General features: G+C 38.4%; 1 protein-coding gene across 15 annotated transcripts; it reads left to right on the top strand.

Moving 5' to 3' along the window:
- The first annotated feature begins 891 nt into the window (after positions 1 to 891).
- ZNF207 (zinc finger protein 207) lies at positions 892 to 25776 on the top strand. Of its 15 annotated transcripts, none has more exons than XR_006275537.1 (14): positions 897 to 1082; positions 2017 to 2143; positions 3372 to 3510; positions 4518 to 4688; positions 6348 to 6423; positions 7009 to 7056; positions 9084 to 9184; positions 10635 to 10795; positions 11513 to 11605; positions 12841 to 13083; positions 13991 to 14153; positions 14381 to 14564; positions 14789 to 14868; positions 24868 to 25776. XR_006275537.1 is itself a non-coding variant. In XM_038371007.2 (13 exons), exons 1-12 carry the CDS (start codon positions 1042 to 1044, stop codon positions 14539 to 14541), a joined length of 1524 nt encoding a protein of 507 aa, XP_038226935.1. In that variant the 5' UTR covers positions 897 to 1041; the 3' UTR covers positions 14542 to 14564; positions 14789 to 15236. The 15 variants fall into 15 exon arrangements, 12 of the variants coding, with proteins under 12 accessions (XP_038226941.1, XP_038226938.1, XP_038226936.1 ...); XR_006275536.1 differs by having other exon boundaries at positions 24865 to 25776; XR_005288775.2 differs by lacking the exon at positions 24868 to 25776 and adding an exon at positions 19205 to 19259.
- The last annotated feature ends 198 nt before the right edge of the window (positions 25777 to 25974 follow it).

The raw sequence follows: 25974 nt of genomic DNA, 5'->3' as shown, positions 1-25974 counted from the left end.
CATCGGATGCATCCGATGAAGTGAGCTGTAGCTCACGAAAGCTTATGCTCTAATAAATTTGTTAGTCTCTAAGGTGCCACAAGTACTCCTTTTTTTTTTGCGAATACAGACTAACGCAACTGCTACTCTGAAACCTATAATGGTTCAGTCTCTATAGTTCATTTGTTGGTCTCCGTGCTGGGACTGTCAAGTTTGCCACTTAGGCCTTGTTTTGAGATGAGATTCCACCCGCTTTGCCTTCGTGCCATGACACAGTGCACCAGTGCGGTAAGGCTACCCGACATTGTGTTGATATTTTGAGGGCACACAAGGGCGTTTTCCCTCAGTGCATCGGCCTGGGGAAGCCACGTGGGGATGCTGTGCTGACACTTGAGAGGAAGGGAAGACGTTTTTGTGTAGTTCAGGGCCTGAGGTGACGTGTTGGCGTCGGAACGCCCGAGGACCGTGATGATTCTTTCCGGGGAAAGGACTGTTTTGGTCGTGGCAGGCAGACGTGGCGATGCCTTGCAATGAAGCCGTGGTGCTGCTGTGCAATGAGGTTGTGGCCATGTTCTGGAGCGCTGTTTTGTCAGCAGATAGGGGCGTGGAGGCAACCTGCAGATGTGGCCTAGTGACACACAGACGCCACATTACAATGGCACAGTCTGTCCTGTCCAACAAGCCTGTGGGCACCTTAAATCTCTTCGCTGGTGGGTATCCGAGTCCCTTCCCTCCTCCCCCCCTTATCCGCTCCCTGTAGCCACCAGGGCGTCACGACACAGGGTTCCACGCCCCTAGGCGGGGCTGCAACGGAGGTTGAAACAAAATGGCCGCCGTCGGCAATCGCGGCGTTTGTTAGGAGACTCAGAGGCAGAGGGCGCCTGGCGGACGTCACGTGACAGCCCCGTCGCGGCTGCCGCGGTGCATACTGGGAAGCCCAGGGCTTGGAGGCGGCGGCAGGAGGGAGCGGGGCGGCCATTTTGTCTTCCTCCGAGAGGCCGCTGGAAGGCCTGCGGCTGGTGCCTGCTTCTCGCCTTTCTCTAGTTGGGTAGCGCCGCCGCGATGGGCCGGAAGAAGAAGAAGCAGCTGAAGCCCTGGTGCTGATATCCTTTGCCACAGAACGGGATGGCTTCCCGGCCGGGACTGGGCGGGGGTCAAAGGGAGAGCGCGGCCTGCTCTCTCAGTTAGCCCGGGACGTGGCCTCGTCTCCTCACTGCCCGGGAGGTGGCCTCGTCTCTGCTTCCCTCCCCATCTCCTGGCCGGGATGCCCCGCACTCGCTCTCTTTCTCCCTCCTCCACTTTGTCACTGCCTGCTCCCGCGCCTCGGGCTCTCCTTCCGCCCCGCTCCTCCTAGCCTTCACCGGGGCTCGCCCCGCGCTCTCCTTCCCTCACCAGGAGGCGGCCTAGGCTCGGCCTTTTCTCTCCCTTTCTCCCCTCTCCCTGCGCGGCGGGACGCGGCCTGCTCCTTCTGCCTCCCCACCGCCTCGTGTGGCATTTCAGCTGGGTGGTGTTTGTTTCCTGGTATTTCCCCCGCCGCCGCCAGCTCCACCGAGCTCCTAGCGAGGCTGCGGTAGTGGGGTGAGCGGAGGAGTCTCTGCAGGAATAGATTGACCTTGTCCGCAGCAAGCTGCTGCTAGCTGGGACAGTGTGGATTCGTGGAGGTGGAAAAAATCTTCATCTCTGCAGGGAGAGGCCGTAAAATTGACTCAGAGAAACTTTGGAGAGACCTCTGTCGCCTTGTGTGAGCAACAGGGCTACAGCTACGCTGCATACAACAATCAGAGAATCCTTGGCATTTAATGAGGCTTCCCTTAGTCTCCTAAAGGATTGACTGCTGCTCTGAAGGCAGCATTAAAGATCAGTTCAATTTGCTGCAGCCATAAATATTGTTTCCTAGCCACCCTTTTAAATTAATCTTTTGACAGAATTGTATTACACTTGATCTGTCTCCCCTGGTTTTTTCCCTGTTGCCCTTCCTTTAAGCTGCTTGATACAAAAATCTTAAAGCTTCAGAATTTCCTTAATAATCTTGAATAGGTATTGCAACAGGGATTTTGATGATGAGAAAATCCTTATACAGCATCAAAAAGCAAAGCACTTTAAATGCCATATATGTCATAAGAAACTGTATACAGGACCTGGTTTAGCTATACATTGTATGCAGGTAAGGCTTTTTTGAAATATGTGCATAACTTGCCTCATGTTCAGTTTGTCCCTAGAGTGATACTGCATTAAAAACTTTTTTAAGATTACTTGTTTGTTACTGCTAGAATCTCAAATAAAACTTTGCTACAGTTGCCTTGTTTAGGAAACATTGATGTCTCTCTTCTCTGTTTCTAATACCAGAACGTACATCCCTGTTTATAAACTCACTGGTTTTAGTAATGCTGTCACAAATGTACATGGTAGCATATAGATTAGACAGATCATCTTGGCCTTTCATTCACACTTGACATTGGAGAGGATGTGTTAGTTGGTTTTAAATCCAGAAAACAAGTTCCTAAAATGGTTTTAACATCTATGTAGTTTATATCAACAAGAGAAAATGCACTTCTTAGTCTGAACCTATTCTTGGATATGTTTAAACTACAGAGACTATACCAGTATAGCCACATTGCATAATGCTGGCATGACTCCATAGTGTAGACACATCCTGTGCTGACTGACAGGTTTTTCCATCTGTATAGGAATACCAAGTCTCCAAATGATGGTAGCCATCAACATAGCTGCGTCTACACTGGGGGTAAGTCGACATAACTGTGTCCATCGGGGATGTGTTTTTTTTTTTTCACATCCCTGACAGATGTTGCTATGTCAACCTAACTTTTAAGTGTAGACCAAGCCTAAGACTAAAATTTTTCCTTGTGAGGCTGTATTTACAAAGACAGTTAAAGTAATATTAAAAAAAGGGATAAAGCGTGTAGTTCTTATCTAAGCTAAACTGTGAATAAGGTACATTAGCATGTGCCCCTCTTTAGCAGCATCCCTTAGTTTAAAAGACACTTCTCTTCCCTGCGAAAGTATGACCGGACACATCATCTCCCCCTCCACCCCCCCAAAAAAAAAGTTATTGAGCAATCTGATACAGAGTAAAAAGTGTTCAGTGTATTATAAATCTAATGGAACAAATGCTCAAAACACTTTCATGTAGGGGCCAACACAAATTGCAGCTGTTTGGGAGAGACATTACCAGTAGATGTTAGCTACAGATTTTAAAAAGAAAATAATTATTGAACTAAACATAGGTGCATTTGTTATGGGTTTGAGTTGAGGTGACAAAGTGGATAGCTTTAACAGAATAATCTGTAAGATTACTGCCTGTAGAAGTAATGTTATCAGTCACAAAAATCTTAGCTGATTGCGATAAAGGAATCTTAACTTTTTTGGTGTAGGTGCATAAAGAAACAATAGATGCTGTTCCAAATGCTATTCCTGGGAGAACGGACATTGAACTGGAAATCTATGGTATGGAGGGCATTCCAGAAAAAGACATGGATGAAAGGAGAAGGTTACTTGAACAAAAAACTCAGGGTAAACTTGAATGTTTAGTTACTTGCATTATATTTTCACCATAATAGGTTAACTAGATTAGAGTATATAAAGAGGTGCATAGCTTTATCCCTATTTACTATGAATGACATAGGTGTAAATAGTAATATTTAATGAATGTATAAATTGCATTTTTGTAGTGGTGAAACTAAAATGTTAAAGTGGCCCTGTTTTGATTCTGAAATGTAGTGTCTTACAGAGCTCTATTTAAACCATAAAACTGTAATAGTCGGGATCTGTGCTCTGTGAAAGTAACTACTTTAAATATAGAATTAGAGCTGGTACTGAGGAAATAGTTTAGCAACAGGATTTGTTTGAAGGAAAATCCTGAGTGGCCTGGGTTTTACATTGACATTCAGATTTGATTAGTGGAGCTGCCTTGCTCTTTAGGTAATGGAGATAAGGAATATCATCAGTGATTTTTGGTTCAGCTGGAGAAGTTGATACATTCTGTAACTACTTTGGTAAGCTTTGCTGGCCACTTAAGTGACTAATGATATTGTGTCCTAGCCAAAGGTAACTGATTTTGGCAAGTACCCGTCTGGAAAAGGATTATCCTGTTACATAGCAGGAACTGTGACTTGAGGGTGGATAGAAGAAAAACAAAATAAATAGAATAGGGGTTTGGACTTCTTGGATGCGAAGAATGCCTTTGGGAACTTCCCTGGCGTTTTATCCTACCCCCTGGAGCCCTACTGTGTAGATTAAGCTGTGGCATGCAGACCTAGGTGGCAGTTCTTAAGAATAATCCTGGTAGGGTTTCTTGCCCCACTTTACCAACCCATACACATGTATAACACAAAGGAGGAAGGGTTATGTAAAATTTTTCCTTCCTTCCTTCCTAAAATACATAGTTGCAAATTACTAGCAAGGTGGTATAAAAGTTAGTTTCAAATTGGAACACCTAGGTAGTAGATGAAATCCTATGCTCTTAAACGCTGTAGATTTGTGGTGTTCTTAATCTGACAGTGTTCATTAAATTTCTTTAGCAGAGAGCCAGAAGAAGAAACAACAAGATGATTCTGATGAGTATGATGATGATGAATCTACAGCTTCAACCTCATTTCAGCCACAACCAGTACAACCACAACAGGGATACATGCCCCCGATGGCACAACCAGGATTGCCTCCTGTGCCAGGTGCTCCAGGAATACCCCCAGGTAAATATAGGCTTTTAAAGCTAACATGGAAAAACCAAATACTTTTATTGAGATGCTACTTTAACGCTAGGATGATGGTTTGTCATCTTTTCAACACTGTTAGATATGACAGTATAGCTTATGACTGATGCTTAAGCACAGTTGTCTTGACATCTTCTTTCTTGGAAAAAAATATAACATTAAGAAATGTCACAATAGTGCTAGAAGGATTGCTGAAGTGAGGTACCAATCAAGGAAAAATTGTCATAATGCCACCTTTCTGGTCTAGCTTCAGGCTGGCTGCTGCCTCTGTTTCCTCTTCAGTTCCTGGGCCAATTACCTGCCTGTAGTTCTTCCAGCCTTCCCAGAAGGGGCTCACTGCCACTCCCAGAGTCCTTCAGGCCCTTCTTCAAGGGCACTGTTTTTCATTGGTTCAAACAGAGCTCACAAAGTAACATACTCACAATCAGTGCAGGCTGCTGGGGCCCAGAAGCCTTTCACTCTGCTTCCCTCTCTCTCTCTGCCCCAGGGGAGTTACATGAGCCAGACTTCTTTCTGTAGTTCCCCTTCAACTGAGCCCTCTCAGCTCTTCTCAAGTGGGTCTTATAAATTGAACAGGACTGGCTGGCTCCTGATCTGTTACAATCCATTAACATGAAAAGCTAAATGTCACTGATAGGTTCTTTTTATTTAATGACAGGATAGTCTTTCTGTTGTGAATAACTTACTCAAAAAATCCCTCCAAGTAGTAGCAATAAAGGGATTAATTTTGTGTCTATTCACATAAACGCCTAGTTGAGGTTCAAGTCTAACATGACGAGATGTAGTCTTCATATTTAAACATATTCCTATTCCAGATTTTTAATGAGCCTATAATTTGTTCGTCATTTTGTACTTCCATTCCTTAGACAGGGTTTTTTGTCCACATTGCCTACCTGTGTTACCCCTGATACTTTTCTGCTTTTATATACTATATAAATTGACTTTGTTTTGACACTAAAAGTGATGAACGTGCCTACATCTGCTATATCGGAGAAGCTTTCGTTAGCCTGTCTCCTGATGCCATTTAAGAATTTCACTGTGGTTGAAAACCTCCATTTAGGGGAGGAGTTGCTCTGTCAAGGAGAGAAAATGCCCTTGTGAGGGAGCCTAGTATGTAAGTGCTTAGACCACAAGCGTAAGACTTGGGAAACCTGGGTTCAGTTCCCTGCTCTGCCACAGACTTCCTGTGTCACCTTCGGGGAAGACCCTTAGCCTTGCTGTGCCCTACGGATGGGAAACGAATACTTCCTTACTTCACAGAAGTGATAGGAGGAGAATTACATTTAAGACTATTGAGTGCTTTGGGATCTACTGATAAAAATGGATATAGAAGAGTACGGTATTACTATCTCTAAGCTGGCTACATTTCTGACACAATGCTAGATTATGTGTACACTTATATAAAGGGGAAGAGCGTCTCTGTCCCTTAGTGATTGAAGATCAGTTTTCTGATCACGTGTCCAAATGTAGTGATGATACCTGCCCCCACCCTTGAAAACTCACGCGAAATATATCTTCAAGCAGTGTTAAAAAGGATTTTTCTCTAAAGCTTGTATACAAATAGTTGATCCAGTCTTGTTTGTCTAAAGTCTCACTGATAAATCTATTACTCATCGAAAAATTACTTTCAATTTAAAGGTATACCACCCTTGATGGCAGGTGTTCCACCAATGATGCCAGGAATGCCTCCAGTTATGCCAGGAATGCCACCTGGGTGAGTAAAAACGTAGGCTTAATCAGTTGGCCTCTGTTCATGCAGTGGTTTTTGCACACTAGCAGTTTGCTATCTAAATCTGTCATTAGCAGCTCTGAACTGTTTTAGAAAAAATCAAAACCTCTGTAGAACTTTGGGGAGTTTATAAACTTGAGTTAATTTTAAAGTTAACATAGGGCCTGGAAGGCTATACCACAACATAAAAATGTCACTAAAATTTAGCAGGTCATGCATAAATGTGGTGGTGGTGTTGCTCCTCCTCCCACCCCCCAATTAACACAATTGGATGTAAAATCTTGACTTGCTGGTTTAAACCCTTCCATGAACCCATTGTCAAAGTTTGTGTGCTGTGTATATACATTATTGCATCAGAGGTTATCTCTCGTTCTCATCAGTTGTGGATCCAACCGGGAACAAGCTTGTTAGTCAGTTTTAAGATTTTGTTAAATGAGATTTACACAGATTGGTTGTAGAGTGTACAGATGAGTTTTTAAATTGTTAATGGGGTTGACACATAACACCCTGTCACAATGTGTTTGGAAAATCACAGGTAGATTTTTTGATTTTTGTCATACATTTTCACAGATTACATCAACAGAGAAAGTACATGCAGTCATTTTGCGGTGAAAACATGTAAGCATCTAATTAATAATGTAATTTAGGTACATTCATTATGCCATTTTATGTCAAATGAAACATGTCATATTGAGCCCCTCTCATTCAATATTTTAGTGTTATGTAAGTAGGTTTTGTGTAGTGCACAGTTTGAGGCTTTCATTGTTAAGAATAATAAGGGATCTCCACCTGGATCCATAAGACAAAACAAAGGGAAATAACATTGCATTAGCTGTCTTGTTTCTTACTTCACCTTTCATTTTGTAACAGTCTGCAACTTCATTTGGTCACTCCCTGTGAGTAGTGGGAGGTTAATTTTTTTTTTTTAAATGAAAACATTTTGGTGAGGATTCATTGGTATATAGCTTAAGCAGCCTGCTTAATGTCATATACAATTTTTTAATTCGAAAAAAGCTGTGGTGATAAGGCTGATCATTGCAGTTACATTCTACGTGGATGTTTTTCTGTTTGGCTTTGAAATATATAGCTTGAAGGATTTCATTCTGCCATCAGGACGCTGACAATTTTTCCTGGTTTTTAGTCTGAGTGGCACTTAAAGCTCTTTGTCAAATTTTAATCTGAATGGATGCTATGCCATATAGTAAGGAACATAATTTGCCAAAAAACTGCACTAGTCTATCAAACCAATTATAATCTTACAGATTGTAATTATGACTTTACATTGTTACCAGTTTAAAGCCTAACTTAACCTAAAGCAGATTTCCACTTGTTTTTTTTTTTTTTTTTTAAAATAAGGGAACATCAGGATAAGTAAGACTAGCCTTGGCCAATGAAATAATATATTCTGACTTATTGTACTTTAGCCCTGTTCTTTTCAGTTTCTAAGAAACAAATGTCCATTTCATAACATAATATCCCTGCTGTTTCTTGTAAATGCATCTTCATGGTGACAGTAGGAGGGCTTCCATCATTCAAGAGTTCCTGAGAGAATCTTTTGATAAGCTGGGGTGCCTTCACTACTTTCCCTAGCCTGGTTGCATGTGTTTCTAGCTTAAGAATCCTCATTCTTCAGATGGTATCTTGTGGAAACCTTGCCTCCCATTTAATAAAATTCCTGTGGTAACTAAATTGCTTACCTTAATGTCTTTTTATCTTATTTTAATGGAGTTTAGCAGCTACAGATGGTAGGAGGGGCCAATGGGACACCAGTGTTCAATCTTAGAGGAAACTTCAGCCATATCCTCTTAAGATCTCACCAGTAGGTGAGAGGAATTTATTCTTAGAACAGAGAAAAAGCCATGACCTTAGATGGGCACAATCAAACTCTGCTGTTCAAAGCATAGCCAGAATTACTGGAAATAGATTTTCTGATGTTTCCTCCTTCAGTGCATTTGACGGAACTTTATGTAGTCATCTTTACCTGTTTGGTTGTCTGTCAGACAACATTGGAAGCAAAAACTTTTTTTTTTAAAATAGGAAGATGTGGCTGTGTATTCACAAAAATTTGCCTGAGACCTCAGACATATGTACTACCTGAAACTTCTGACTAATATTTTGTATAACTAATTTGATTTCAAGTTGACTGTCTCTTTACACATTGTTCAAGGTTAGACTCTCATTTATGTTATCCTGGAGTCTTTAAAAAATGAGGGGTAGTGTAACAGCATGATTTAAACAAATTTCCTTGGGCATTTTGTTAGTGGGGTACTAATTAGCTTAGCAATACACTTGGTATACAATTTATTAGTAGGCCACTTACACTGAAACTGAGCCAATTAATTGAAAAGGACATGCTGGAGTACCTTTTTAATGGAGAGACTAGGCCTGGCAGTCTGATATTAAATCTGATTGATGTCACCTTAGGGAATTGAGTCCCATATGAAAACTGTTTCTCTTCCTGTTGACAGTGGAACCTCCTTTTACTGGGGACTGGTTTGTCTACTGAGTCAAGATGACTTGAATTCCTCTATCGGTGGAAATAACTAGGTTACTTGCAACATCTTTAGCTTAATATTAGTGTATGCCAATGGTCTCAATAGGAGATCATTAGTGTTCATATTAGTTTCTGTTTTATATTTTAATAGGATGATGCCAATGGGTGGGATGATGCCTCCTGGGCCAGGAATACCACCTCTTATGCCTGGTATGCCACCAGGTAGGTCAGTGATGTCGAACTCATACTGTGGTGAGCTAAATTATATCTTTTATTTAACTTGGGGTTCTTGGGTTCATATGATTAAAAATCGGGCTGTATGCTACCCATACTTCATACTAGATCTCTAGAATTCAGTGGTGGCTTTCCACAAAGATAAAGGGTAGAATTTGGTGGCAAACTAACATTTTTAAATAGTACACTTTTATTTATTGGAGAGGGAAAATGTGGAGAGTTGTTTTTCCTCTTTCATTATCCTTTCTCTCAAGCTTTTAAACACTGAGACAGCTGTGAAAAGCAGCTGTCTGCTACTGCAGGAGCCTAGAAAAAAGAAATTCCTGCATTGCTGTTTTGACTGCTGTTACTGACAGCTGGCTGAAATTGGTGCAGTCTTAAACTCGCCTGTGATCCTAAACTTTGCTGAGTAGGCTGGAAGATTCATACCCAAAATCTACAATTTTGTAGATTGTACAAAATAAGTTTATTCCTGTCCAGAATTGACTGTATTACACTATGCTTGGGGGGAGCCCTTTTGTCTTATTTCAGGAAGCTTTATATTTTACACAACAAATTTTCTCCAGCCTTTTTGTTTAGGTGATTGAGTATTTTATTGCGTTTCTTTGTGTTGAAGCGTTGCTTTGCTTTAAATCGTAACTATAAGATTATAAAAACTGCTGCATAGCCTTTCTCTTTTGCTTGTAACCAGTATTGTGGGCATCTGTTAACTGTACTAACTGTTTTAGGAGAACCTTCCATGGCAATCACATGTCCAAAAGTAGTTTGGTTGAATCTTTTTTTTTTTAACTACTAAGTATTGCAAGTGAGTTAAGTTGCTTAATTTAAAGGTCTTTTATGTTTAATATGTCTAGTGTCAGAAGAATTGAGTTTCTGGTTGCCTTATCTGGTCTTTTAATAATCTGCAATATTGACTATGAGGGAGCCATTTCCATGTCCTCTGCAGAGCAATCAGTCACAGCCTGATCTGAGTTTGCACTTTGCTACCAGCCCCATAAAGTTCATTTTTCACTAATGACAGACAGTTTGTCCAGGCTTCGTAGCAGCCTTATCACTCAGTTGGCAGCATAGGTTTAATTAGTGAATCTTACCCAAGTTCTCTGAGTTGCATGTCGAGTTAAATGGAAAGAACTTGTACAACTATGTTGGGGGGGTGGAGGAGTACCTAAGCTCTTGTCTGTCCTTTCTCTCAAATTGAATCTGTAATTGTAAGATGGGGTGACAAAACTTCAGTCTTTCTTATAAGTAAGTGTATTAATTTATACTATACATGCATATGTGTTTAATTCGTGACTATCTAAAACAGCTGTCTCTACAAGCTGATAAAATATACATTGACATTACAGGCTTATCTATGTCAAGACTGTACATATTGTTTTTAAAACATTCTGTAATAGTGTACTCAAAAGGAATATTTCTGTTCACCTGTGCTTGAGTTTTTATTACAGATTCTTTCCTATTTTCATAGGTATGCCACCACCTGTTGGTCCTCGTCCTGGTATGCCTCCCATGACACAAGCACAGCCTGTGACAGCACCAGGCATTCTTAATAGACCTCCAGCTCCTGCTGTAGCAGCACCCTCCCCACAGCCTCCAGTTACAAAACCACTTTTCCCCAGTGCAGGACAGGTAAGGTGACCTTCAGAGACTATGGAATCTTAACTATCTAGCCATTGTCCCTTACAATGGACTATAAAATTAAATCATTGTGACTGTTAGTACTTTTCATTGAAGATACTACAAAAGTAATTGGTAAAACCTCTCACCTGTTTTTACTCTTTATTATAATGCAGTTTAACACCAGGCTGCTGATTTTTTTTAAAAGGATTTTTATTCACTTTTTATTTCCCCTGTCTTCAGTGTCTTGTAGCAGCCCAGGAACTAGGTATAACTTCTATCAGCAGATGTGGGGCAGTGGGGGATGGACAAAGCACTCTGACATTACTTCCCTTATGGAGGGGAATGGTTGGCTGAACTTTTTTTCTCTGTCAGCAGATGGAGATTTGACTTCTCAAAACTTTCACTAAAGTTCACAATGCACAAGTCTTGTCCTGGTTTGTTTTAAGCAGGATTTCGACTTGTAGCCTCTTGATTTTTTTTTTTTTTTTTTTTTTTTGAGGCTTGTGACCATTAGCATTTGTTGTAAATGAATACATCCTTAATTCTTTACTTGCTTTCAAGTATGTTGCAGAAACTTTCATAATGTCCTTTTTGCATTTTGGACTTCTGCATGGAAGATAATCATTTACAAAAATTCAGTCCCTTGGATAAGAGATCCTTCCATATGGATATTTTCCACCCAATTGTTTGGAGACTGTTCACTGTTTCCTTTCTTTTATGCTACAGATGGGGCCACCTGTCACAAGTTCAAGTACAGCTTCATCCAATTCAGAAAATCTGTCAGCATCTTCTAAAGCTCTGTTTCCTAGCACAGCACAAGTACGCAGGAAGTTGCAGTTTTAAAAAAAAAAATTGCTTTGCAACTTAACCCTTTGGACCGTTACGTAAATCTGAAATTGTCTGCCTAAACATCTTCAGATAATTGCTGTTATATTCCTGATTATGTTTAGCTAGTAAAACTACAAAATCCTTAATTGTATATTATAGTTGTAGGAATACACATTTTGAAGTGTTCAATTCCTCTTGGATAATGGGAAGAAATGATAAATACTACATCCTGGTTCTGAAGGGTTAAAAAAGCATGAAAGCAGCAAAATGCATTTTAGTGGGCAGTGGTTAGCTTGATGCATGGTGAAACGTTTTTAGTTCATGCTGTTTAATCTTAATATAGGGAAACTCTAATTTTGCATTATGTTCTAAAATTGAAACATTTGGCTTCGGTTAGAAGGTTGAATGGAGAATTGAAAATGTATGCTGGCTACTGCCAAAGCATTCTCTCAAGTGAAACTCATTTTTGTAGTATTTTACTTTTAAAGCAAAGTTGTCTTGTCTCTAATTTAATTTAAGCACAGACAGTATTGACTCCAGCCTCTTGTGTTTCACAGTGGACCTCAAATTTGTTTTCACTTAGTTCTTTAATCATTAATGAGACTAAAATTTCAGGAAGAGCTGTAAACATATTTAAAAGACCTTTGCAAGGCTATTGCAGTGTTTTTGTTATGGAGAGACTGCTTCAAAATTAATTTAAATTTTTAAAGTCTGACATGTTAGACCTCTTATACTGAAAGGTTTAGTTAAAGCCAAGATTTTCAAAGCATCTAATTTCATTAATGAATGCTAACACTTGGAGTTGTATTCACTAATGATTGCTAAAATACACTAATTGTAATAACAGAAATAGAAAGTCACTTCAGCATAGCTTGTCTTTACTAAAGCAGAGTGGTCCGTAAAGGATTTATATATTAAATTGAATATTTTGGGTGAAATTTATGCAAGAAAGTCAGCAGAATATATATGCAATTTTTATTTTGTATCTTTGTTTTAGCTATTGCTTTTGACCTGCAACATCTAGACTCTTACAGTGTGTGCACTAGGTTTTATTTTGTCTTTGTTTTTAGTTGCTTTAGTATTATGTGATGAGGCTGAACGTTACTTTGGACTAGCTTATTTTAATTGTGTATCTTACTGGAAAGTTTCAGATGTCAAACAGGTAAATGAGTCTTTTATTTTAAAAAGTAAGTATTTCTCCTGATTTTTTTTTTTTAATTTCACAGGCTCAGGCAGCTGTTCCAGGACCAGTGGGTACTGATTTCAAACCTTTGAATAATACACCTGCAACAACCACAGAGCCCCCCAAACCTACATTCCCTGCTTATACACAGTCTACAGCTTCAACCACTAGCACAACAAACAGTACTGCAGCTAAACCAGCTACATCTATAACAAGTAAGCCTGCTACCCTTACAACAACCAGTGCAACCAGTAAGTTGATCCATCCAGATGAGGATATATCACTGGTAAGTTAAAACCGTTTTTCTTAATTTGATAAATGCAACTCATGTTTCCATTGCAATTGTCATGTGGATAACAGGATACTTTTCTTAATCTCAGGATGACTTTAATGCTGGCAGGAGTATAAAATATGTTGAATTAATTTATCAGAAATTCATGTGAGGGGATATATCTTCAGTTTCAAGGTGGTAAATAGTGTAATATAGAGTTAACACTGCATAACCATACCTTTATAAATGGTGAAACTGTTGCATTGACTCTAAGAATAACCCCTCCTGAGTGTGGCTCTGCCTTAATTGGCTCTCACTTCTCCAGGCTGATATATAACTGTTAGAACTGTGCCAGATACAAACACATAGCCAGCCAGCCTGGTACGAGTGAGATTAAGCAATTGTGAAGTGCTCCTGACAAATACGAAAAACAATTATATGGATGCTCTTCTCCAAGTTCAGAACTGAAAAATCTCAAGACTGTGTGCATCCTGCTTTCCTAAGCAAGGTTAGAATTCAGGTTAGACTTAGTTTTGTCCTTTAGATTCCCAGTTCATTTCAGATTTTTTTTTACATACAATTTTAGTATTAAGAGGAGATTGAGTCTCATCTTTTTCAGCCCTGAGAGGATTGGCTCCTTATGTGCACAATATTGGAGTTGACAGTATTAGTATAGCGACTTGAAATAGTTGAACTTGCATTATGTGGTAGCTTTCCTGGGAAAGAGAGATACTATTGGTAATATACTTGAGAATTTTATAATAGCAAATTTAATTCTATTTTTGAAGCTACCTTTAGTAACAATTTCAGTTTTACAAATTCTGGCTTATTTACCTGGACATTCTGCCCCAATGTTTAAATTAATATTTCAGCTACCTTTCTCTTCCTGGAGTGTTAAAACATCTGTGTGCTGTATTTTTAGGAAGAGAGAAGGGCACAGTTGCCCAAATATCAACGTAATCTTCCTAGACAAGGACAGGTATCCATGGGCAATCCATCAGTTGGATCGCTTGGAGGTATGATGCCACCACAACCTGGAATTCCTCCACAGCAGCAGGGAATGAGACCTCCTATGCCTCCTCATGGTAATCATACTTTTTCCTAATACATTTGAGTTCACTGAAAGTTTTTTAAATCTAGAAGCAGATGTTAATTTGAAATGGATGGGTTTTTACAGAAATATTTCTTAATGTTTAACTTTGTGTCTCCAACCTTTTGAATCTACTAAAATAGCTTTATTTTAAAATAACATTTTTAAAAAAGAAAACTAGTAGATATGTTTACTTTCATCTTAAAAATGTTTTGTTCATAGGTCAGTATGGTGCTCATCACCAAGGCATGCCAGGTTACCTTCCTGGAGGGATGCCTCCATATGGTCAGGGACCTCCAATGGTGCCCCCTTATCAAGGTGGACCTCCTCGACCTCCAATGGGAATGAGACCTCCTGTAATGTCGCAAGGTGGCCGCTACTGATGCTACTACACACAGTCTAATAGGTTTGGAGATTAAACCTTTTCTCATCTTGTGCTGTTAATATAGCCAAGCTTCCGTCAGTTAAGGCTTCATTGTGACTTTTAAAAAAAAAAATATCTTCCCACATGCAAGGAACTATTGGACATTCTTATTTTACATGGGAAAAATTTATTTGGAATAATGAAACAGGAACTTTTCCTGATGTTGCAATTTATACTGTATGGCTTCTTTTTCATGTTTCATCTAGGTTTTTAGAAGTGAAGTATAGTAAATATGGTTCGTTAAATTGTGAAGGCGCTGGAATTACATGAACATACCATCTTAAAGGCAAGTTCTGTAACATTATGTTGCTATTTGTAAAGTGATGCCTTCACAGCACTTCAGGTGCTGTTGGACTTCACGTCCCCAACTTAGCTTGGTGAGGGCTGTAACTATTCCCAACTACCTGTACATTTAAAAGTCTGAACATGTAACAATATTTAATGTATTTAGCGTTCCTCCTGTTGCAGGGTTTAAGTAAACTGACCCAATAAGGTCGTGTGACTTTTCTGTACTGTTATAAACTTCATTGTAATAAAACAAGACAAAAATTTATATGCCTTTTTATTCATGACCAGCTGTGGACAACTGCCTGCAAGGTTTGTACAAATGCATGCCACAATAGTTATTGGTGTAATAAACGCATATTTACTGCTGCTGTTTTGATATACTCTAATTCTTGTTTGAACTTTGTCACTTAGCTGCATGTTGTAGTCTCCTAAGCAAGTAGACATAGACCTGTACACTTATTAACTAACTTTTAAAAAAAAAAAATGATTAATAGGAATGAAGTTACAGGGTACATCTCACCTATCATTTATAATTTGTTTAAAATGGTACAGGTTTCTTTAATAGGTCTTTCTTCTTGTCCACAATAAATCTTAGATGACTTGTAACATTGGCACTTTCACATGTTAGCAAGATGTAATTGTGACCCCTGGCTGATGTAAATCCTAGTGCCAGATGCATCCTGTTAGTTTTTTTCAGATAACTTTCTTGGATGTGTGACTGCATCAATGCATGAACCTCAGGAGCCATTCAGGAGAAAACTTCTAGAAGCTTAGGTGCATGACACACAGTGAGTGACTTTATTGCTACTGTATTGAAAGTGACCTGCAAAAAGGAAAAATAGGCCTTTGGCCCATGTTTTGCCTCTCTGATGTGCAAAGAATGGGATTTTGTTTTCTGCTTTTACCATAAATATCAGGAATTACAAATCTGATTGTCTCTCGGTGGTGGTGGTGGTGGTTGTTGGACACAAGATGACTTGTGGATTGAAAGTTTTCTCAGCCCTTTAAGTACCTGGGGTGTTGAACCTTTGAGACTCTTCTCCCAAGTGTCTTAATTACTTAGTTAACAAATCAGAATTTTGAATCTGAATTTGTCTCTTACCCTCTTACTCAGATTAATTTCCTTGTTATGACGTATATCTTGCTTCTTTAGTTGACTAGTCTTCCAGTTTTCAGAGTAGCAGCCGTGTTAGTCTGTATTCTCAAAAAGAAAAGGAGTACTTGTGGCACCTTAGAGACTAACAAATTTATTTGAGCATAAGCTGTAGCTCACGAAAGCTTATGCTCAAATAAATTTGTTAGTCTCTAAGATGCCACAAGTACTCCTTTTCTTTTAGTCTTCCAGTGTCGAACTAAATTTCTAGCGGAAAAATACAAACATGGGGAGAACATTTTTTGTGATGGGGGGGGCTTTCAGGTCTTTTAAACATCAAGAAGCAGAAAATGGCAAATGTTGCTTCCCTTTGCAGATCAACTTTAAATACAAGTTCCAGCCATAAGTTGTATCTTATCTGTGCCACGTGTGTTGTGGTGATACTCTTTTCCCTTGTTTTTCCATCGCATAGGCTGGCAACCTTTACCCTAGTTTGGTCATCAGTGTAGTAGGTTTTCCTGGTTTTTTTCCTAACATTAAGCATTGTGGCTTAGTCTTATTTTTGGAAGAGAGATCTTTGGTTTTTTACAGCTATGGTTTGTACCAGGAACTTCACATTGCTTTGCTTTCATGTCCCGTCTTTTCAGTCTACAAATTTTAAAATTAAAGATATCCAGAACATTGTGATGTCTTCCAGTAGAGTATGTGGCCCCATGGAACTCATTATATAGTGTCTCAGGTTCTTTGGCATCTTAATTTCTAGTTATATGGCCTTGGTTTAACAACTTAGAAATTTATCTGGCAAATTTCCAGAAACTTGTATTAATCTTAAGCAAGATCCATAGCTCTCCAGATGTCGTAAAGAAGCATTTTTCTAGGCACTAGACACCATTTACCTGCTGGCCATCTGTCAGCTAACATGTAAAATAAATAAGCAGACTTATTCAGTAATTTGCTTGGAAATGCATTATGAACTGGCCTTGAGTTTTCAGTTTTTTTTTCCCTCCCTCCACACTTCCCCATTTCTCTACAATCATAATTTAATATGTCCATTGTTGTATTCCAGATGGAAGTTGGTTCATTCAAAAAAACCCAAACATTAAAGCTATCCTAACACATTTGACTTTTTTTTATACCCCACCTAAAAACATTCATGTCGATAGATTGATTTTTGTATTCTGCCTGTAAAAACTGGGGGACTTCCAGCTTTTTCTCAAGCTCTTATGATGCTCTAAGGATATCTTTCCTCCTTCTCCCCGATGTAGTTCTATAATCCATTTTTTAAAAAACTTATTTTCTGCTCTGCACCACCCCACCCCCCCCCTTTTCAGGATGAGTAGTGTAAAAAAAAAAAAAAAACCACCCAAGAACTTAGTGCTTGCGTTGCTCACTTGATCATGCTCTACTAATTGTCATTATTTGTCCTTTAGTCCAAAATAGTTCCCATTTCTTAAATAGTTACTGTTTGGCTGGTTAGGTGATAGCATCATTTTATAGCTCACAAATATTTTGGCTACTTGGAGGTTGGAAAATTTAGATCTCTTTATTTTGTTCCTAACAGGACCTGAATTAATATTGATGAAATCTCTTAACTAAACTTTGCCAAGTATATTTGTATCTGCTCTTGGTATTTCTCAGGTAGACACTCCGTTTTGTTTCCTCTGCTTGGAGACCTGTAATGCAGCTACCTTGAGTTGCTGTCACTTCTTTTTCAGTGGGAATGTTCTTACAGAATTTGCTGTCTCTTACTGGTCTCCCGTTTCATTCATGTCCAGAGAGTCGGACTTGCAGTAGCGTTTCCTGAGGAGACAAGCTGCTTTCAGATAAAGTAATATTTATATGGATTAACCATTTAAATCCCTTCCCCTAAGATTAGTATGTCATCTCATAGTGAAATGAGAATTTGATTAAATAAGATTGATTGACTGACCTGCCAACTACATAACTAAATGTTGGTGTAGGCACTAAAAACATCTTAGTGAATAATTTTCAGGCAAATGTTTAGAAACAGATGAGGAAAGTCAATGCTTGTGCAAAATAAGCATTTTTCATTAGAGGCTCTAAATCATTTTAAAAATAGCCTCATGGTACTCCTGTGAGGTAGACGCATCCTAACCATTTTAGAGACAGAAAATAAGTGATTTGCCCAAGATCATTCAGCAAATCATTGAAAGAGCCAGAATTATAAACCAGGAGTCTTGATATCATCTCTTTCTTGAGTTGCTAAACCACCCTTCAGCACAGAGGTTACCTTTTTAAATTAGATTTTACAAAGTTAACTAGTTTCCATGGTCTCTAATTTGTGAGTGAACTAACTTTCTTTCCTTTGGTGAATGATTAGTAAGACTTTCCCGATGACTAGCTTTTACTCTTTTTGCAGATCATTGCTCCTCTATTTCAGATCATAGATTCAAGATACTGGTAATAACTTTGAGGATGGGATGCATATCTGATAATTAAAATGAATAATTAACCCTTGCTCTGTGCATGCACAGGAGGACACAAGCTTCTAGAAAGTATTCAACTGCTTCTGTGGTTTGCATGGTGCATGCACTCATTTCGAGTGTATGGAGCTGCAGAGCAAATTACCTGTGTAGTGCACTCAAGTCAATGGTAATTAATTTTTTTCTGTGAACTAATGGATAAAGTACAGCATATAATCTGAAATTATTTTGCAGAAACCAAAGAATTCTGAACAGAAGACAAAAAGAAAAAAAGCAAGACTTGTTTAGCTTACACAGTAAGAAGGGCAATATAATGACTTCGGATAACAGAAGTTGAAACTGTAACAAACTAGCCTATCAGCTGGTGTTGCAATTTCTAAAACTATTTTTTAAATTTTTTTTGTCTGGTACTAAATATCTTAATAATTGTACTGGTCTAGCTACTACAGAAGGCACTAAGGTGAGGGTAAACTTTTCAGTGGCTGATGGGATTTTCACCTAACATTACTTTTTGTGAACTAGTACAGTAAATGCCATCAGTTATGGGAAAAATACCCATAGACAACAGAGTTGTGTTCCAGTCATCAAGCTACAAATGAAGTAATCTAAAGTCAGAACTTCGTACAACTCAAAAATAGACAAAATATAAAAGGTTTAGTTTGGAATTAACAAACAAATGCTAAGGCAGTAACTTCTTTTGTTTGCTTGATCACTGGAATTTTGTTAATTTTGAATGCATGTCTTTCACTTAATTGGGTTATGTTTTTCTAAAATTTAAATTTTTCTTCTTCCTATAGCCCTGCCATAGGACAGGCTGAGGCAGAGTCTCAGTGTTGCCCTGTTCAGTCTGAGGCAAGTGGGATTTATTTTATTCATTCTGGGGGCTTTCACAGCTTTATGGCTGTTGGATATCTATGTCCCCAAACTTGCAGCAAGTTTGGTGAAGGCCCCTAAATTTAATTTAATTTAGGATTTTTATAATCTTTTGGTAGATGGGCTCTATATTAATATTCATACTTTTTGGCTGTGGTGTTTTTGAAGAGGTTGGGAGGAAGGGATATTTAAGATCGATGTTGATGCAACTTTTTTCCCTTTATCCTTCAGCCATTTCCCTTTTTTCCAAATTCCATGCACTGTGTTTTTGACGGTAGTATTTAATAATGGAACTACATGTAGCTTATATGAACAAATCTGTTGGGTGATGCTGTAGCCTTTTCTGGGGAAATATATTAAAATGCTACTTACTTGAAATCTAGAAATTTCATCATAACACTTTAAATCCGTTTCGTTATTAGGCCTACAGTATTAATTATAAGAATATTAGTCAGAGCTGGAGGCATAAAATTAGCTATATTTATAGAACCCTGAATAATTTTCCATAAAAGGAAGGATATAGTGATATACTTAACATTTTTGTTTTCACATGTTATACCATGAAAGTTACACCAGAAGAGTAAATATTAATGTAGAGCCCTGCAAAGAAGAAATACAGATTTGAGTTGGTAAATAGAAAAAAGGAATGAGAAATTGAAGTTGTAGATTTTGCAAAAATGTCAGTTTGAAAGATTTCCTTTTCATCAGCCTCTTTTTTTAAAAAGGCATAATATTGTAAAGTTTGGTGTATTGCACCATGTATTCTAAAATCATGGCATTCATTGCAAATTTTGAGGGATTTTGCAATGTAATTTAACATGTTTAATAACTACCGTTACTATATCAACAGTATTGAAGATGAAACTGTACTCTTATTTAGAAAATGAGAACTTTACTATCCTTAAATAATTTTAAAATTACTGTTTGAGCAGACTGCCCTTTTGCCTTTTTCTTGCAAAAGCATTTGAAACCTGGACAATTTCAGCCTGAGAATAGGTTTTGTCCCTGTGTAATCTGACTGCCTCTTGGCAGCATTTGACTCTTACAATTTCCAAATTAAAAAAATTAATGTTTGTTAGGTTATTTGAAATAGCTGCAGCAGATGAGTTTTTAAAGACAGTTTTTGATGCACCATAGAAACCGTTTAATTTCTTTAACGTTTCCTTAAGTAATGATTAACTTGTATGGCTTTCACAAGTCTGGTTGTGGCTCACATTGTCTTTAATACAATCGACTTCCACTTACAAGAGTGGAATGTGTTCCTTCTGCCCTGTTGCTTTCCCCCTTTGGAACTCCTGCCCAACTTCCCCACACTCGCATTCTGAACCCCTTCTGGGTTTCTGATCCTTCCTGGTGAGCTCCGGAAACTAGTTCTAATCCTCACTAATGCCCAAATTTGAGAGACATACGCACTGAATGTTAACTGTATTCAAGTAATTGTTGAGCAATGTGTGTTATATTCCTAATTCTGTCAGTTTGATGTTACCCTTTATAACACTACAAGACAATACTACAGTAACATTTTTCTACTAAATTTATTCAAGTTGTAAGACCACTTGTTAAGTCATTTCACTGTCTTGTCTCCTTATTTGCATAAACTGGTCACAGGCAAGAGTTTTCTTGCAAAAGAGAATTGAATAAGTAGTGTGTTGTATGTGTTGCTACAGGTATCTGAATCATTCTATTAAGACTCAATTAATGAAAAAGAGCCAGAGATATTTAGTGTTTAATATTCATTATTGATTCAGTCTGCCTTATATCACCATTTAATAGACTGACACTAAATAGTTTCCATCCAAATATTTGCCTTTGGTTTGGTAAGTCTTCAGGTGTATTTTGTAGTAGAAATGTTCAAATGTAGATTAATGTATACCCTCCCCCTTGTCCATAGTGTACATTTCTATAAAGATGAGTATCCTTTGATCCACACTTGGATTATATCCAATAAACATATATTCCTTGTGGCAGTTAAATGTTCAGTGTCATACTCAAACCATTAATTTGTTTTCACCTTTGCATTGTTTGAAGATAGTAGTTTAAGATGGTCATGAGAAATCACTTACTTGCACTTCTTATTTCTTTTGTACTAATGCTCTTAATATAATTTAAATGTTGCTTCACCAGGCCAAAAAAACCTGATGATTCTCTGTATTTCTTGTATCTATCTTGTGAAATGAGACTAAGTACTGTAGTTCGTTCCTCCCCTATCACTGTAGGGATATTTTCTTTTCTGCACTAGTTATTTTCATGTAAATTTGAGAACATACTTCTTTGAATCCTAGTAGAAACTTTCATCTGGAGGAAGACTAATCACTTGGCTATCCGCTTCCGAAAGATGCACTCAGTGGCACTCCAGAATAATTCTGTAGGATGTTGTGTGTATTTGAGCTTCCTTTGCTATAATTTTCAATTCAGTGCATTTCAAATGGTATCGGAAATCTCAAGTTGGTCTTCAGACACAAGCTTCGCTTCTCCCTTTCTCCATGTTCCTGCCTCCCTCTAAGGGAGTTTTATGATTTTCAAAAGGTTTTCATTTTGAGATTTCAGTAAAAATTTGAAGTTCGTAGGTATCAGTGACTTCAGCAGGCATGCCAATATTATCTTAATTCAATGCCACAGTTGATGTCCATGTATTAATTTGAAAGCAACAAGAGAGCAGTTTACATTTGCTTTAAATATTCAGTGGTGATATGTGACCTATAAAAGGTAGAGAGGCTTTGCTTTCCTTCTAACCACCATAATGGCACGCTGCTTTACATTATTTAATTTAATAGGAGTTTTTCCTCAGCTCCTGGATCAATTGACCAATCTTAAGTGTTTCAAAAAGATCTCTAAACACAAATCTAGTTCTGAAAGAAAAAAAATCTTGCTCCTAGTGTGAAGCTTGTCTGACACCCTTGAGTGTGGATCTAAGGAGGATATTGCCAGAAAAAACTTCAGTTGTAAACAAGAAATTCCCTAATTCAAAGTAGTGTGTACTTAATCATACCCTGTGTGTCACGAAGTTGTTCCATTTCTGGCTTCTGTGTTTTTTTTCCCCCAAGGGCTCTTAAGAATCACTTTTAAAATATTACTCTTATTTTCCTACATTCTAATGGAAGCATTAGGTGTTATTCCATTTAAAGCTACAAGGACCTATATTTCATGGACAAGAAATGCTATCATGTTAAACTGCTAAATCAGGTGAACTTGCTCATCTCTCATTACATGCAAGGTAAATAATAGGAGTGGCAAATAAAGTACATGCCATGCGTTAAGTTCTTGGATGCTTTAGAATACTGTGATGTTTGCCTTATACAGAACACTTTGTATATTAGTATTAAATGCTGTTTCTTAAGTGCTGTGGAAAATACTTAATACCAGTGTGCCTATTTTCAAAATGATGTCACTAAAGCAGAGTTTCTCAAACTCCATTGCATCATGACCCCCTTCTGACAACAAATTACTACACGACCCCAGGCAGGGGGACTGAAGCCTGAGCCAAACCCAAAGTTTGACCCCTGCTGTCTGGGGATGGGGCGGGCGGAGGAGGAGGCAAAGCCAAAGCTTGAGGGCTTCAGCCCTGGGTGGTGGGGCTCTGACTTCGGCTTCAGCCCTGGGCCCGAGCAAGTCTAATGCCAGCTCTGGCGACCCCATAAAAACAGGGTCGTGACCCGCTTTGGGATCCCAACCCACAGTTCGAGAACCACTGCATTCAAATAACTAGGATTTTCTATAGTCCAGTGATTCTCAACCTATTTACCATTGTGGGCTGCATCCAATACTACCTGTATGGCCCTGAGGATGTTACATGGGCTGCAGCTCTGTGCTGATTGGGCAACAGGTTAAGAACCATTGCAATAGCCAATCTGGAGAAAAACAGTGGGTTTAGTGGCCTCTTTCTGCCACAAATGTACTAGTGGTCCATTATTGTGTTGTCCAGATATTAGTTTGGGAGTGGGAAAAGAATTGAGGATAGTTGCTTTGGAAATAGACCTTGTTGAGTTTTTGTGTTTGTGCAAAACGCATTTAATCATCTGACTGTTGTGATTCAGTAAATATACATTGCTCAGATGGCAGCTCTCTGCAGATCTCTACCCCATCAGAATAGGAAGTAGATAAGAATAATCACAGCTAGAATGAATACTGGTATCATGTTTCTGCTAGTGTATCTGCAGTTTAAATGCAATATCATTGCTGGCCAAGTGACCTACATATACTGAGGACCTCTGTGCAAGAGAGCCAGACTTTTAATCCACAATTTCTTGATCCCTTGGCCAACATGGACTGGAAATACAACAGACTCCTCTGGGTGGTTACAATTTGTGCGCCTCACTTCTCAACCCAACCTTTTTCTTAAGAGGTGTGGAAGGATCCACAGTCAGGAGTCTTGACCAGTCCTTGATTAGCCAGATGATGCCCACATAAAGCCTGAGAGTAAAGGAGGAAACTGAACTACCAGCTGGATTTCCACTGCAATCCACATTTCATTCAGGTCGTCAGACACAGTGTAGTTTTGTTAAAATCCAGGCTTTTTATTCAGCCAAGTACTTAACTCAAATTATATCTAGTAGGATGGTATTTCTTGAATTCTGGGATACTCCACACTTCTCTGCAAGTCTATGCACCAGTTCTTTTGATTTCTCCAACCATCTATCTCCCTAGCAGAAAACTCTAGTTTTAATAGTACCATTATTAGATGGTGCTGAACTCATCTTAAAACACTGGTAATGAACTCATCTCAAGGTTTGTCTTGACTAGGAATTAAAAGGTAAGACCAACAGCTGGTGACAGTATAGCATTCTCTTGTAAAACACGTTTTTGTACACGTTTGATGTAATAGATGGATCATTTCGGGCTTCCTAGAATAGTAGGTTAAGAAATCTGATTTTTGAGGCCATCGGATTTTTTCCCTCTCCCCTCCTTTATAGGGGGTGTAGAGAGAAGACGCGTTGTGGCAGGGGAGTTGATAGGTCAGATGAGGTATGTGTTGTCTCAGGGTTTCCTTTTTGTTTTTGTTATATCAGTATAAATTTTAATCACATTTCAAGAGTAATTCTTTTTAAATTGAATTACACATCTGCTGTTCCTACTAAAACTGTGTTAACTAGTCCCAACTTTAACCTTTTGGTTTTGAATGTGGGAATTTTCATCATACCTAAGAACAGCCCACATATACTCAAAGGAATCCATTTCTCTATTCCCTAATTTATGAATCTCATACCAAGACAAAGTAAAACTGATTTCACAAACAACTTCAACTCTATTGCCTCAGTGAAGCAGGTGAAATTTGAGGAAAATAAGTGTACCCGATCTATTTTCATTGAGTGCTCTTTAACAGGGTCACTCTTGCAACTACAACTTGTAATCCCTTGACATTCAGGTTTGTCCAAGAGGTATTTATCATATTACACTTGTCTGATACATGAGTCAGAAAAGTTTAATCAAATTTAAAGGCAAATTAAACATAATTTTATAGCTGCCTTTAGTCCATTTTTTTTAAAAGGGACATTGTACCAATTGAGGTTTGAAAAAAAATTTTAAATGAGAACTAAATTATGGATAAACTCCTTGATTTAATACAACTTGTGTTTTTGTTAACTAGCAGCAGAATTTCAGCATTTGCTACTTACTGGTAGAGAAGAAAAATCCCACAGCACTGCCAGTACAGGTTAGTTTAATCTGTAAGTACCTGATGTTCCTGTTTGAAATACTGTGTTCAAATACCATTTAAATACATGAGGAGAGAGTCTTTTGATCACCTAAATGTAAATACGTCTTTGTTGTGTAGGATGTATGTTGCTGTCTTCAGTAGTGAGTAAATTTGTAGAATTTAACCGTTAAAAAAAAATAAAATGATTCTAACTACGCCTAGGGGTACTATACTTTTACAAGCACCTGATTAACAGAAATGGGGATTAAAAGTTTTGATAGCCATTTTGGCAGTATTGAGAAGCTTAATGGACACATGGATGTGGATTCAACGGTCACTTCTTCAGTAATTCACTTACTACCGAGAGAGGTCATTTTACCAGAGTGAATTGATGATGCAGGATTTTGATATTCACTTGTATTGGGGATTGGGTGTTCATGTCCCTAATACTGTAGCAGTAACTTAACCTTGACTTAAATTTTCTGTTTACAGATAATATGCAATATCACCTGACTTAGTACCCCCACTCTCATATATTTGCTGTAGTAGGCCCTGTGCATGGGATTGGACTCTGAAATCCATTTTAGCCCCTTTCTACACTTCAAAGAGCTCCTACAAATGTTTTCCTCAGAGACTTTAGTTTACCCCATATTTCTTGCCTTTCCCTCATATTTCTCTTTACTTTCTCCTTTCACCCCTCCAGTATTGCTTAGTGTGCTTTATCTGCTTAAATTTGAAGCAGGTGACTTAATTGTTTGGTTGTGCAGTGTCCTGAGCATCTTGAGTACTTGGAATGAAATTAACTTCAGAAGATAAAATTTTGTATGTGTACATAAATATACTGTGACCGTTTTTAGGTACTCTGTAAAAATAAACTCCAAAACTACAGCACATTAAAGATCAAGGAAAGCCAACAGATGGAGGTAGTCAAATAGAAACTGAAACTACCGTCGTCTCAATTTACCTAATTAGAGCAACAATCTGAATAACGGTGTGATAAGCTGACATATACAGCTCCAACAAGTTGATTTCAGAACTGAACATCTTGCATAGGTTTTAAGA

Source organism: Dermochelys coriacea, chromosome 14 (genome assembly GCF_009764565.3).
Source record: "Dermochelys coriacea isolate rDerCor1 chromosome 14, rDerCor1.pri.v4, whole genome shotgun sequence".
Taxonomy (NCBI): domain Eukaryota; kingdom Metazoa; phylum Chordata; order Testudines; family Dermochelyidae; genus Dermochelys; species Dermochelys coriacea.
The sequence above is the reverse complement of the archived record's forward strand: the minus strand, read 5'-3'. Positions and strand labels throughout refer to the sequence as shown.

What these genes read in the sequence shown, in the direction of transcription:
- ZNF207 (XM_038371007.2), top strand. Translation starts at nt 1,042, where the DNA reads ATGGGCCGGAAGAAGAAGAAGCAGCTGAAGCCCTGGTGCTG. An exon ending in CAGCTGAAGCCCTGGTGCTG is followed by an intron (nt 1,083 to 2,016) that starts ATATCCTTTGCC and finishes AATCTTGAATAG; the next exon opens with GTATTGCAACAGGGATTTTG. An exon ending in TAGCTATACATTGTATGCAG is followed by an intron (nt 2,144 to 3,371) that starts GTAAGGCTTTTT and finishes TTTTTGGTGTAG; the next exon opens with GTGCATAAAGAAACAATAGA.